Source organism: Trichosurus vulpecula, chromosome 4 (assembly GCF_011100635.1).
Source record: "Trichosurus vulpecula isolate mTriVul1 chromosome 4, mTriVul1.pri, whole genome shotgun sequence".
Classification (NCBI taxonomy): Eukaryota; Metazoa; Chordata; class Mammalia; order Diprotodontia; family Phalangeridae; genus Trichosurus; species Trichosurus vulpecula.
Genome location: NC_050576.1, coordinates 300,961,404 through 300,976,465, shown reverse-complemented (window position 1 = coordinate 300,976,465; position 15,062 = coordinate 300,961,404). Strand labels below are relative to the sequence as shown.

Below are 15,062 nucleotides of genomic sequence, written 5' to 3'. Positions count from 1 at the left end.
GAGACCTATTGAATGGGAGATGGGTGGGGGGTGGGAAGGGGAAGATCTTTAATAACATTAACACCACAACTCTGAATGTCACATTGAATCAAAGGATGAAGGCAGTACCTATAAATGTGTTAGTCTACTTCAGGTAAGACATATGAATCATAAGGAGAAGGTTATGGCTGAATGGATTGAGAAATTGAATTTAGACCATTACACACCATGTCCACTGCTGTTGATTTTCCAGGACACCAGTCTCCTCCCTTCCCTCCCTGCAGGCCTTCTGGTCTTCTCAGATAAGTGTTCTACCTGCTAATGGCCAAAGCAACATCTACAGCTTTTGGCTTAGGAGGATTAACTGCACAGGTGGGAGATTAATAACCCAGCAACCCAGCAAACCAGCTATTACGTGAAAACTTATTTTTTTTTTAAATCCCAACAACCTCAAATGCCAGCCCTTATAGAAGAAATCAAGACACAGTCCTAATGATAGGGAGTGAGGAGAGGGACCTGAAAAAAAAACAAACAAACAGGAAAAGACAATTGAAAAACACAGGCAAAATTGTCAAAGGTCTCAGGTGTGTGCCAGGTGCATTGTATGTCTCGGCCTTGAAGTTGAAACTGAACATGAAGTAAGAGGAATACATATCTTAAATTCACATACATATTTTCCTCCACCTGTCATAAGATGTTTCTCCAGCTAGGGTGCAGGACTTGAAGTCTGGAGGGTTTGAGTTCTAATCATGACAGAGACCCTCAATAGTTGTGTGATTTTAGGCAATCATTTAACTTCTCTGGCTCAGTTTCCTCATCTAAAAATGAGGGAGTTGGTCCTCTGTAGCTCTAACTTTATAATCCTGTAAATCTATGATGCTTCAAACCTCAGTTCTTTTCATCAGCAGGACAACACCATGTCATCCGACACATGGTCAGTTTAAATTCGATGTGTTCTGTGCTAAACGGATCTGAAATTTAGTTTGTTGCCATCCTCAGTATGGCATAAAAAGGCTTCTCAAGCCATAAATGATGCATTTTTTCCTCATCTTCTTTGCCTTTCAATGTAATTTAAAGTTTCTCAAAAGGGAGCCACAGAGTTACTCTTGAGATGCCCCCAAGACCTTGGGAGGCCAGAGACTCAGGAATGGCCATGAGTTACACAAGGATTTGACCCAACCTTTTGTATGTCTCTTGCCTAATGCTTTAATCCTATAAATCTATAATCACCTCCACATCAAAAAAAATCTAAGAATACAAACAACACTGCCATTTCTGTTGAATCAGAGACTACACCAAATCAAAAAACCTCTTCCATACAAAATGCTTTTTGGCATTAAAATGTTTTGATGTTTTTTTTTTGAAGGAGAAAGGCAGTTAGTTTAAACCAGCACAGTATTCAGCATTCAAATTCTGTTGTGTGCCCTTCCATTTGGTCCTTCATTTGCCATTCTTTTATCCATTAGTTAACAACCATTTAATATTAATTCTTTCTCCTACTTGATAATAGATGTGATACCTGGGTCCAAATTTGTAAGCAGCTGTTTATCCATTTACCTTGGACCAGAGAATTGTCAAGATTTATGACCTATGTGTCTACTTGGAAGGGGGTGGTGGTAAAGGAAGGAAGTGAGCTAATTAAACAGATGCTCTTTGTGGTGGAGGGAGGGAGGAAATTGTGCCAGGCACTATGTTAAATTCTTTACAAACGTTATCTCATCTAATCCTTATAACAACCCTGGGAAATAGGTGCTATTAATATCTCTATTTTTATAGGTGAAGAAACTGAGGCAGATAGAAAGGTTAAGTATTTTGCCCAGAATTACACAGCTAATAAGTGTCTGAAGTGGGATTTGAACTCATCTTTTCCTGATTCCAAGTCTCACACTTGGCACCACTTAGCTGCTCCATGACTACTGATTAGTATTCCCATCGATTGTGTGTGATCATAGGCAAGCCACTTGATGTCTCCGAGAATGTTTATTCATCTATAAAATGGTAATATTTATATCTGTCCTACTTCCCTCATAGGCTTGTGGTGACAATCAAATGTGGACAGTGAAATGCTACATATATAGAAGGGAGTGTTATTATAGGAGAGAAGGCCAAAGTAGAACCTGGTACCAAACATATACATACCTAAATGCTCCTAGAATGATTCTGTAGTTGAGGCTCATCCAGATGAGAGCGGTGATATATATATGTGTATGTATATATATATATATGAGATATGGATATGTCTATATAGATTTGTATACATACACATGTGTATATATACACACACACACAAGCACACACACACATATATATATTTATAACAGGAGTTTAAGGCATGGTCCCTGCCTTATTATCCCCATCTTATACACCCACACCCACACATACTCTATCGGAATAGATATATAGAGATATAGATATGTCTAGATAGATGCCTATATACATACACATGCATGTCTATGTAAATACATACATATATATACACATAAGCACACATGCATATATATTTATAATAGTAGTGTAAGGCATAGTCCCTACCTTATCATCGCCATTTTGCACACATGTGTCTGTGTATGTCCTTGGGATAGAGTTAGGGACCCTGACAACCCCGGAACTAGCTCATCACCAAGGGGGTGGGCTGTTCCAGGTATTGATCAATATACATAGATTAAGTAGGCAGTTGCCTACATTATGTGACTCGAAGGACAACATATAGAACTACAGAGTATATACATACTTACACATACAACATATAGGAATACAGCACTTTGAAGAAGAATGGAAACATACAATAGGAAAAGAAGATGGGCAGGTCATGACGTATTAAGGCCAAGGGATAACAGGCAGATGACCAGAGGGCTCCACTGTTATCCTTGCAATGTCAGAAGAAATCAAAGAAGGCCCCCAGCCCTTTGTGAACATCCCTGTGATGACCTTCCAGGAGGACACGGACAAGAGGCCCACAGGTCAGGCGGGCATGGATATGTTGTGATCTGCATCATTGAAGAGAACATGTAAATCAATGAGATCACACGTCCATGTGAGTATTTGAGAGTATAAATGTCTAGAATTACTATTATTATTATCACTGTATGCTAGGATCTGGAGCAACAAAGGATCTTAGAGTTCATCTCACTCAATTTCCTCTTTTTACAAATTAGGAAACTGAGGCAAAGAGGAGTTTCATAGATTTAGAGCTGAAAGCAATCTTTGAGGTTATCTAATCCAACTTCTTTATTTCAGATTAGAAGTTAAAAGCAAAGAAGTAATGTCCCTTAGGTCTAACCGACAGTAAGTGGCAGAACCAGGGCTGGAACACCAAGCACTCTTTTCCATTGTGTCACATGGCCTTTAGGTTAAATGACTTGCCCAGGGTCACATAGGTAGCACTGGTGAAAGCCGATATGCAAACCCAGGCTCTCTGACTCCAAATTGCACCATGCTGCTTCCCACTCATTCAACCAATAAGTCCATTACAAGGGAGGATTGCAGTGACAGAAGCTTTTGGTGACTGATAATAGATAATGAAAATGGTGAGTAACAAATAAAGAATTGGTTGATGTATCTTCAGCATAGTCCAGGGGATAGGGTACCCTGATTGACCAGTCCTGGTATTGCAGTCCATATCACAGGATGAGATGTGTGCACCCAAGTATCAAAACTTTACAGCAATGTCCCTTAAGACCACCTCAACAGACTCTAATTTGACTCTGTACTCAACAATAAGGCTTCTGACATTAATTTGGCTTCCCAAGCAGAATTCTAGTTAGAGGGGAGACTGTACTGAACAGCTAACATGAATATCCCAGTCTGTTTGGCCATTGAGTCTCTCCGTGTTAATTCATAAATTGACACTGTGGTTTATCAGTCTGTCTCTTGTGAGTCTGATTATGTAATTTAGCCCCCAGGATCTGATCATAGGGTGAACTGACAAAATGTAACTGAACTTGCAAAACCAAGGACCAGAAATTAGACCCATGGTAGGAACATCCCATGAGATCTATCGTCTAGCTTCTCCTCTCCCCTCCCCTCCCCTTCCTTCCCCTCCTCTCCTCTCCTCTTTTCTCCTCTCCTCTCTTTTCCTCTCCTCTCCTCTTCTCTTCTTCTCATTCTCTTTCCTTCTACCATCTTAAATACAATAGAAGCCTAAGCAAAACTCTGTTTTGCTGGTAGTTAGAGTTTAAAAATAAGGCTGGTGACTTTGCACAGTCCTGCTTCATTTAACTCCAATTCACTTGCATGCCATGGCATCACCTCCCTGATGTCAGGGTCCTCTTGGAGAATGAAGGACAAACAACAACAACAATCAGTCCCCTCACCTCTTCAGAAGGTGATTAGAAGGGATAAGACCAGCACAGGCACCAAAGTTGGAGACCTTCCTGGCCTGCCACCAGAGGGAGTCAGTCCGATCCACAATCTCGAGGATCTCCCCCTTTTGGAAAGGCAAACCAGCATCTGCACAAGGGATAATGGGATCCTCCCAGGGACAGTACTTGGCCATGGTTCGAACATAAACCTGGTGAAAAGCATACAATTACACCATCAGAAGAACCTCTACCTTCAAGTATAAACCAATTCTTCTAGGCCTCTATTCACTTCTTAATTCTCATTTTCTCTGTTTTCTCTGCCTACCTTTATACCTGTTCCCATAAAAGGGGTCAGTGATTATCAATTAAACTCATAGGATGTGAGGAGGGGGAACCCTGTGACCTCCTCTCAAGAAGGTGGGCAGGAAGTGGTACAGCTGTGAAAGCAAACCCATACTTCCCCCTCCCCTCACACCCTTCTCTTAAGTATACGCCCTTCTTTTTTCTAAATCTTTAAGAAAAGCATCAAACTCTATCAAGATTCAACTTGATTCAAGCCTTGAAATTAGTATGAATAATCAGGTATTCTTCCTATTAAAAGCTCTTAAGAGACTCTCACTAAATCTGTTTGAATACTATCCTTTAGGGCGGCTAAGTCTATCATTGTGGTTATAGTGGGTACCAACAAACCTTTAGAAGCAGTACAGGGGTAGAAAGCCCTCCATTCACTCTTCTTGTTAGGGTAGAATCCAAACTCTTTAATACCATTATAAACTCACAGAGGACTTCTCACAGCAGGTTCGTATCTCTACAATCTCCAATTCAATTCTAAATCAGGATGATGGCTATTAATGTGGTTATTGATAACAACTACTAATGACAGCCATAAGATTGGTGATTGTATTTTTTGATACACAAACTAACTGCACACCAGCATTCTGAACCATGAAGATGACTATCTCCAGTAACCCTATCCTTAGTACAATTGTCCCACTATATTATGACGGCCAACGCCATCAACTAGGACATGTTTTGCCCAGACAAATTGCACATTTCTCTCAATGCCTTTCCTTGATGAGTTCTTGATTCTATTGTTTATGTTTCCTCATTTTGCCTCTGATATCATGAGTCTCTGAGTAAGAAATATGCCATAATCCACTCAAAATGCATTTATTAAGTACCTACTACATGCCAGGCACTGCACTAGGTGTTGGGGCTACAAAGACCAAAAAGAAATAACTCCTGCACCTAAGGAACTAAGGACACAAGCATAGGATACCATTTTTGGCAACCTCTTACTGTGGCATATCTAACCTGGAGAAATGATTTGTTGAAGTCTTACCGTTGTCTGGTTATTAATGGGGCGATCGGAAACTGGGACCACCTTGAACATGATTGTGCCATGAGACATAGCCTAGAAAATTTCAAGAGGAGAAATTATAATAGAATTCAAATCGATTGGTCTTAGGTCAATAAAACTGAGCTTTCCTCTGGCCTGGCAACATCCCCTACGGCATTGTCCTGGGATTTTTGTCCATAGGGACCAAATTAAGATCTCAGTCTTCTTCATCCCTTGGTCAATGTTCCAGGGGGGCTTTATGTCCCAAGCTCCATGGTCTCTCTTTATACACCTGCCGCAACAGTTTCAGGCCCCTCTCCAAATAAATGTTATTACTTTGTCTAACTCCGTAAAATATACCCTTAGTAGTTTGGCATATCAAATGTATAAATTAATTTAAGTAGTGTTATTTTTATGATACTGATATGACTCAGACATAAATACTTAATATACCTCCAGTTACTTAAGTTGTTCCTAAATTTTTAAGGAGCATTTTGCCTTTTGGTAGCTCTATTTCTCTGTATGGGTATTATCTATGTAATTCCACCCATGGAATTACAGGGTATTAAGTATGTTTTTTAGACTGATTCTCAGATATTTTATGTGTTTATGGTTATTTTGAATAGGAATTTCCTTTCTATTATTACCTTCTGGGTTTCATTATCACTAAACAGAAATGCAGTTGCTTTTGTGGGTTTATTTTGTATACTGTTATTCTAAAGTTAATAATTGTTTCAGTTAGTTTCTCTGCTGATTCCCTAGAATTTTCTAGGTAAACCACCATGTCCTCAGCAAACAGGAGCAGTTTTGACTCTGCTTTGCCTGTCTTTATGACTTTAATTTCTTTCTCTTTTCTAATTGCTATTGCTAGCAAATAATAGCAGGGAAAGGGAGTTGTAACAGCAACCACACTGATATACCCAGGTTGGCCACTAGCACAGGTTCTTTTATGTGCTTTAGTAGGAAAGACAGCCGTTTCAGGGGTCAACAATCTTCTTTAATTACACAAAATATGAACAGAGTGGAGAAATAAAGACCAGCAGACAAGGCTTTACTGCCTGAATCAAAGCAATAATGTTATATATACTTTATATTCACCACTGCATCGAGAGAGCCTTTACCTCTGAGCAGTTGGGGAGCTCTGAATATATGGCCACTCAGAGTCTCAAGATCCTTCTCATAAGTGAGCCCCCAAAGCAAAAGTCTACCTCTCAGGATATATACCCTTACATTTAATAGACTCATTACCAGAAGGCATCACAACCCTCCTGACTCAGTGCCTAATTAGAAATTAGCAAAAGGTATGCAAGCCTTCCTGCAAGCAAGTGAGCTTTGCTTAATGGGCTCCACATGAGGCCTATTGATGGGTAGGGAAGATCTTATTCCCCATTAACCTAACAGGAATACACTTCCTTTACTTCTGTATTTACTAGGAAAGCTTCGAGTGTTTCCCCATTGCATATAAGGTGAGCTTTTGGATTTAGGGATATTATTTATTATGTTAAGGAAAGTTCCATGATGCCCATCAATTGGGGAATGGCTGAACAAGTTATGGTATATGAATGTAATGAAATATTATTTTTCTATAAGAAATGATGAGCAGGCAGATTTCAGAAAAACCTGGAAAGACTTATATGAGCTGATGCTGAGTGACATAGGCAGAACCAGGAGAACCTTGTACACAGTAACTGCCACATTGTGCAACGACGGACTTTGAAAGACTTAGCTCTTCTTAGCAATGCAATGACCTATGACAACTCCAGAAGACTCATGATGGAAAATGCTGTTCATATCCAGAAAAAGAACTATGGAGTCTGAACTCAGATCGAAGCATACTATTTGCTTTGTTTTTTGTTTTTTTTTTTGTTTTTTTTGTTTTGTTTTTTCTTTCTCATAGTTCCTCTCATTCATTCTAATTCTTCTATACAACATGACTAATGTGAAAATATGTTTAATAAGAATGTATATGTAGAATGTATATGCCTATATCAGATTGCACACTGTCATGGGGAGGGGGGAGGGGAGGAAGGAGAGGGAGGTGGAGATTTAAAACTTATGGAAGAGAAAGTTGAAAGCTAAAAATAAATACATTAATTTATATTTTAAAAAAGACCCTATGCCTGTGCTTCATAGGGTTTTAAGCATAAATGAAAGCTATACTTTGTCAAAGGGTTTACCTACATCTATTGACATAACAATGAGTTTTGAGATGTGTTTATTTTTAATATATTAGTTATGTTAGCTGTTTTCCTAATACTGAACCATGTTTACTCAACTTGATAATGAATTAAATTTTAGACAAATTTTATTAGTTTTTTGCCAGGATTTTAATAAAAATTTTTGAATCAATATTCATTATGATATTGATTTATAGATTTATAAAGGACATAAAGGACAGAGCTTGGAGTCAGGAGAACCTGAGTTTAAAGCATCAGATATTTACTATCTGGGGGATCCTGCGGGAGGGGAAGGGAAGCGAGGGGAGGAGGGAAGGGGAGGGGAGAAAAGGAAAGCAAAGATTGCTACCAGGATATGGATCACTTGTTCTGGTTCAAGTCCCTCTACAGAAATGCCGTTCACTTCCACCAATTTGTCTCCAGCATAGAGCAGCCCTAGACAAATGCAAACAAAATAAAGATGGTATGATTAGGATATGGATGGGAGTTGGTGGGAAGGATGCCTGAGGCCCTCAGGAATACAAAGAAAAGTGTCAAAAACAGAAACAGGTGAAAAAAGAAGGTAAGAAGTATTACCATAGGGATGAATTTCATCAAAGCCTATAATGAGGGAGGGTCAGAAAAGATCCCCAAGGGTGCTTAGTCCAAGCTATACCTGAAAAGGAATTTTCTTTGCAACATTTTGCTTGATGACCTCTAGTGACCAAGGGACATTCACAATCACCTGAGGCCATTTCACTTGGGGATAGCAATAATGGAAACATTTCCTCATGCTGACTTGCTCCTAGTTTTGTCTGGGACTAGGCAAAACAAGTCAACTGCCTTCAAATACTTGAAGTCACATATCATGCCATCTCTCTTCCCCATCTTCTCCTCAAGGCCAAGTATCTCCAGTTCCCTCAATTGATCTTTGTATTATATGGTTTTTAATCACCTTACCCTATTGGTCACCCTCCTCTAGATTACAGGATAATAGATTTCAAATTGGAAGGGAACTCAGAAATCATCTAGGCCAACCCCTTCACTTTACAGATGGAGAAAGTGAGGTCCAGGTAATTTAAGTCACTTGCCTAAGGTCATACAGGTAGTATATAGCAGAGCTGGGTTTCAAACTCTGGTCCTCTAATTCAAATTCCAGTGCTCTTCCCTTTATATCATGGACCCACTCCAACTTGTCAAAATTCCTTCCAAATTGTGGCATTCAGAACTGAACAGAATACTCCAGGTGTGGTGTGACGGGGCCAAGTGCAATGGGTTTGCCCGTCAGTCCCCTTGTTCTGGACGTTGCCTCCCTGGATGGAGTCCATAATAACACTTTCACAGAGGTTAAGACATTTGCTGAAATAAGTATTCAGTGCATAGTAGTACATGCTTTTCTAAAAGCAGCATCCTTCATATGCCCCCAAAGTTCTTCCTAACCTAGAGTTCTACCTGCCTTATAGGACAATTGTGAGCAAAGAGTTTTGTGATCCATAGATCACAAATGGAAGTTGTTGCCATTATAATCATTAGTATAATGGTGATTATCATCATTATTACTAATTGTACAGGGCATATTTGGCATATTGTCTGGAGCCCAGGGCCCTAGGTTCAAATCTAGCCTCTGATGTTTAGTATCTGTGTAATGTAGGGCAATGGGGGTAGCAGTGGATAGAGTGCTGGGTCTGGAGTCAGGAAGACTCATCTTCCCAAGTTCAAATCCAGCCTCAGACACTTACTAGCTGTGTCACCCTAGGAAAGCCACTTAACTCTGTTTGCCTCAGTTTCCTCATCTATCAAATGAGCTGGAGAAGGATATGGCAAACCACGCTGGTATCTTTATCAAGAAAACCCCAATGGGCTCACAAAGAGTCAGACAGGACTGAACAACAGCAATCTAGGGCAAAACACTTAAACTCCTTGGGCCTCAGTTCCCTCATCTCTAAAATGAAGGGAGACATTCTAACTGAAGTCTGTTCTTGCTCCAGATATATGATCTTATACTTATTCACACCTTATAATGAGCAAAGAGCAAATTAGCTTTTTCCAGTAATTCATAAACAACTTAATCTTTATTAAATTCACTGCCTTTCAGGTCTAATAAACCAGTAAGGATAACAATGTGTATGGATTTTCTGGGCTCAGCAACAGATGGCAGAAGAATATTTTTCAAGAGGCCACCTCCCCTCACTGGCCCCAGTCTGATCTCGTGGCTTTTGTTGGACCTGCTACTTCTCTTTGTCAACTAGTCAGTCAGTCCTAGCCCTCCAAACAACCAATATAGCTACAGGGTCCCCTTGTTGTCAGCTGCCTCCCTGTCCAACCCCAAAATATCTGTGAAGATTGGTAGAAAGGCAGGAGAAAGCAAAATACAGACAAGATTTTCTTTAAATGTTGCACTTCTGTTGGTTCATTTCTTGACTTTGATCTTGACTCATTCTTCCTTGTTTCTAAACTTCAAACAGAAAACTTCTTTGGGAGCCAGACATCTTTTTATTTAAGCTCAAAGTTTTGCAGTTTCTATTATAGCTTCATTTATATTTTTCTCTCTGGGGACACTAACTATCTGCAGAGCAACAAGGCTGCAAAAATATGTATTTATAGGATTATGGGATTTAGATCTTCTAGTTCCATTCTCTCACTTTATGGAGAAGCGAAACTGATCCCCAAGAAGATGAAGTGATTTGTTTTCTTAGCTTAAAAAGTAGCAGAATCAGGATTTGAACCTAGAGAGGCTGATATCAAATTGAGGATTCTTGTTATATTAAACCATAGCTGCCTCATACCACAGTTACATAGTAGATAGAACTAAAGATACGATTTTGAGAATCATCAATATGGAGGTCCTGATTGGAAGCCTGGTTTCTTTCTTTCTTCTTTCCTTCCTTCCTTCCTTCCTTCCTTCCTTCCTTCCTTCCTTCCTTCCTTCCTTCCTTCCTTCCTTTCTCTCTCTCTCTCTCCTTTCTTTCTTTCCTTTCTTTCAAACTCTAATTTTCTACCAAGGATGCTATATAGCTACAAATTATGGAACAGCACAATCTTAAAAGAATACAAATTGTAGTTCACACAAAGGTGGGTATAAGCAGGTTTTGGCATATTACCAACAATGGCTTGGTATAGCCCAGTTCTGACTCAGGCTGTTCCTATCATTCAGGTTTGGGATTGGAATGAAACGAGACCCTTCTAGACCATCTCACAGTAAATGAAGGGAGGGTACTTAACCACAGTATAGACTATCATTTTGTTAAGCTATGACCATGTGCCAGGCACTGTCTGAAGCATTGGGGGGGGGGGGTACAAAAGAAAAGCAAAATGTGTAGCTTCTCAACCTTTGCCATGGTTGGTCTGTGGGTGTCAAGTCTGAGGAAGGAGCTTTTGATTCCACATGGGGGCCTTTGTAAAGAAGCCACACTCCTGATTCAAGCCTTAGTACTGCAGGACTAACTGAGTCTTGGGACAGCTTCAAAAACTTTTAAGGCAAGACTAACGGAGTCTTCAGAGGGAAGAGCTTTGGGAAAAAAACTAGCCCAGACATATTATATATGCCAGGGCCTCTTGTAGATATTACTACTACTATAATTTATATGGCAGAAGTGCTATCAGTACTATCACATCAAGGATACTTAGGACCAAAAGGAGAGGAATAGGTACCAAGGGTGAGGAGTAACATGGATGACAGAAGTATTATATAGGTATGTGTGAAATTGTAAAAACAAACAAACAATTAAGGGAGATCACTAACAAGCTGGATAGACACCTTTCAGAGAATTTATAGAAAGACATGGATAAGAATGACAATTTCACATTAGCTCACAATCACAGATTTAGAGTTGGAAGAGACAGTTAGAGGTCATTAAGTCATCATTTTGCAGATGAGGAAACTCAGGGGCAAAGGGATTAAGTGACTTGCCCAGGTCACATAGCAGATAATAAGTGCTTGAGGTAGGATTTGGACCCATATCTTTCTGACTCCAGGTCAGAAAGTCACTCAATCCACTATACCACAATGCCTCGTAATTGAAGAACATATTAACTGACAGTCTTCAATCTGTTCTGGTAGATGGAGCACCCATAGGGATGAGATCACCAATCTATTGACATATTGACATATTAAGTTGAAGGCATCCGAATGGATAAGCTCTCCAAAGGAAGGAAGGAAGGTTGAGAAAGAACATGGGGTCTAGAACAGAGTTTTGGGAAATGCCCACATTTGGAGGGTGAGAATTGACTGTGAAAGAAACAAAAGAAGATAGTAGCTAGAAGGGTGCAGCAGGGTAAAGCAAAGACATTTTTAAGGTGGAGAAGTGAGTATGTTCAAAGGCTAAGGAGGCAGAGTCAGTAGTGAAAGATGCTGGAGGGGAGGTCCCTTGGGGGGACCTTGTTCCATGGCTACTTATGTCACTCAAGGGCAGTTCTTCAGTTTCTGAGGGGTTACCATCTGATCCCAAGGCATGTTGGAGAGAAAATTGAAGTTATTTAGTTTTCACACAATCACAGACCACCGAAATTCCAACTCACCACTCCTGTCAGCGAGTCCGCCATGGATTATCCTGGCCACCATGATATCCCCTGTTATCTCATGGCGCTTGATGGTGGCACCCTGACGAAAGAGAACCATAACATACACCTTTAATTCAGTGTGCTTGAACTCCTTGGAGTCAACACATGTCTTACTTTCTAGACAAGGTCATCTCTAATATCTGGGATAAGAAAAATCACATAAAAAGGAATAAAATAAAAATTAATTTAAAAAACTTTTTCAAGCAACAGAAATAATGAAAATTGGAGGAGGAGGGGATTTGGGAAGAAGAGCCTGAGGTATCTTTCTCAAGAGAGAGATTAGGCTGGATATACAGATTTGGTTCCAACATGCACAGAAATGATAGCTAAACCTATGGGAGCTGATGAGATAATCAAGGGAGAGAGTCTAAAGAGTGTAGTGAATTGAATTCACAGAATTTCAAAGGTAGAAGGGAACTCTGTGCCGTCTGGTCTGACTCATCCTTAAAAGGAATCCCTAGCATAACATACTAAACAAATGGTCAACAGCTTAAGATCTCTGATGAGGCAGAGTCCACTTCATCCTCAAGCAGCCTATTTCACTTTTGGTCAGCTCTCACTTTTAGGAAGTTTTTCTTGATAGCTGGCCTCAATTTACCTCTTCTACCCACTGTTTCTGGTTCTGCCCTTTGAGGTCAAAGGGGCAATCTACGCTTTAGGACTAATCTTTGTTCCACACAATGGCTCTTCAAATTCTTGAATACTGTACGGGATGCTGCCCCCCTTGAGTCTTCATTTCTTCAGAATAGTCATTCCCAGCTCCTTCAATTGGTTCTCATGTGCCAATATGCCCAACAGTCCACCATCTTGGTGGTTTTTCCCATGGATGGATATTCATCTGGCTCATCAATGTTCTTTATAAATTGTGGCACCCAGAACAAAACACAGTGCCATATGTGTATTCTGACCAGGCAAAGTTCAGAGGGGCTCTTACCTCCTTATCCCTAGAATCTATATCTAAGAGAAATATAGAATGGCTTTTTTAAAAAAAATTGCCACATCTTACTGTTAATTCATATTGAATATACCAAAAGCCCTGAATCTCTTTCAGATGAACTGCTGTCTAGCCATGCCTTCCCCATTCTATCCTTGTGAAGCCGATTTTCTTAGACAAAGTATAAGATTTCACAGTTATTACTATCTAATTTAATTTTTTTAAAGATCTAACCCAATGCTTTCAAGGTCTCTGTGGGTCCTAACTCCCTTACCCACTCTGTGGTCCCTGCTTTGTGCTGGCTGACAATAGTTTAGCATGCCCACTAAGCTTTTATGTAAGTCACTGATAAAAAGGTGAGAACAACAAAAGGTCAAATACACATCCAGGGGGCACTCCATTAGAGGGAGGCCTCCTACCAAATTGACATGGAACCATTAACTACTTGAGTCTGGCCAATAGAGTAGTTTGAAATCTATTTAATTGTGTTATTGTCTAGTCCACATCTGTCCATCTCTTCTGTAAGAATGTTGTTCAGTCAGCTCAGTTGTAGCTGACTCTTCATGACCCCATGCACCATAATGTCCATGGTGTTTTCTTGGCAAAGATACTGGAGTGGTTTGCCATTTCTCTTTCTAATATAAGAATATTAGGAGATGTCTTATCACATGCTTTGCTCATTTCAATTAAAATGATGTGTAACAGAGTGATTTAAAAAAAAAAAGCACAGGTCAATTACCAAAACAAAGAAATAAAAGACACAATCTCTCACATCTTATACCTTGCAGCATGGACAGAGAACAATGAATGGAAATCTCTAGTCAGAGCAAACATTAAGAAATTCAGCATATTTGAAAGCATAAGCAAGTGGTGTTTAAGGGGGGAAAATCCCTTTATGGCTAACACAGTTTCCCTCCAAATTTTTTGAATACCTGTAGTTCAGTTTTCACCAACCATGGACACATGTAGTATCCATGTTGCCCCTCTAGAGAATCTAATCTCCGTTCTATATTTCCAAATTCAAACATCAAAAGACTTTCTTACCAGGGGTTGCTTATTTTTGACCAAGCAGACAATCCTCAAAGCTTCCTCATTCTCAGGGATGTTATCAGGCAGCGGGGGAAGAACCGGCTCAAAATCTTTCTGAGCCACAGTATCATGGGCATTTAATAAGGCCTGGGACAGGAGAACAAAAACACAAGCCACGATCATCCTGAGAAACTCATCCATCCCCAAGTTGGTTAGCCCCAAACAACATGACATGTGGCACACAGCACACAAGTCCTCCCGCTGATTAATTCCTACTAAAAATTCATGATTCTACGATTCTGGGAGGCAATCCCATTTCTTAGAAGCCCAGGCCACATAAACTATAGATCAGATCTATACATTGCAATGCAGATTTTGAATTACAAAATATTTTATGCAATAGCTTTCCTAACATAAACAGGTGGAGAATTTTTGGCTGCTTGATTAGATATCAGTTATGAGCAAAGGACCAACAGATTTTCCTGTCAGTCTTTTGATTACTACAAAATTTTTCTATGACAACCATATGAAAAATTGTCCAAATGACTAATTATATGAAAAATGTTGATTAAGCAATTCAAATTTTAGTGAAGTTTTTTTTTTAATGGAAACAGTCAATATTTGAAGGGACAGGCCTACAAATACACTGCTGGCGGACACATGAATGGACCCAGACATTCTGGAAAGTAATTTAGAATTATGTCAGAGAAGCCACTAAGGTTTCGTAAACTATGTTGATACAAGGTTTATACGCCTGAAGAGGT

General features: G+C 39.7%; 1 protein-coding gene across 1 annotated transcript in view; it reads right to left on the bottom strand.

Moving 5' to 3' along the window:
- MPP4 (membrane palmitoylated protein 4) overlaps positions 1-15,062 on the bottom strand; it is a 52,359-nt gene that overhangs the window by 24,032 nt on the left and 13,265 nt on the right. Inside the window, exons 6-10 of the mRNA XM_036755731.1 lie at positions 14,314-14,445; positions 12,294-12,375; positions 8,146-8,231; positions 5,623-5,694; positions 4,293-4,489 (exon numbers count right to left, since the gene is read on the bottom strand). Of these exons, the coding sequence (XP_036611626.1) occupies positions 4,293-4,489; positions 5,623-5,694; positions 8,146-8,231; positions 12,294-12,375; positions 14,314-14,445 (569 nt within the window). The remainder of the gene's footprint in view (positions 1-4,292; positions 4,490-5,622; positions 5,695-8,145; positions 8,232-12,293; positions 12,376-14,313; positions 14,446-15,062) is intronic.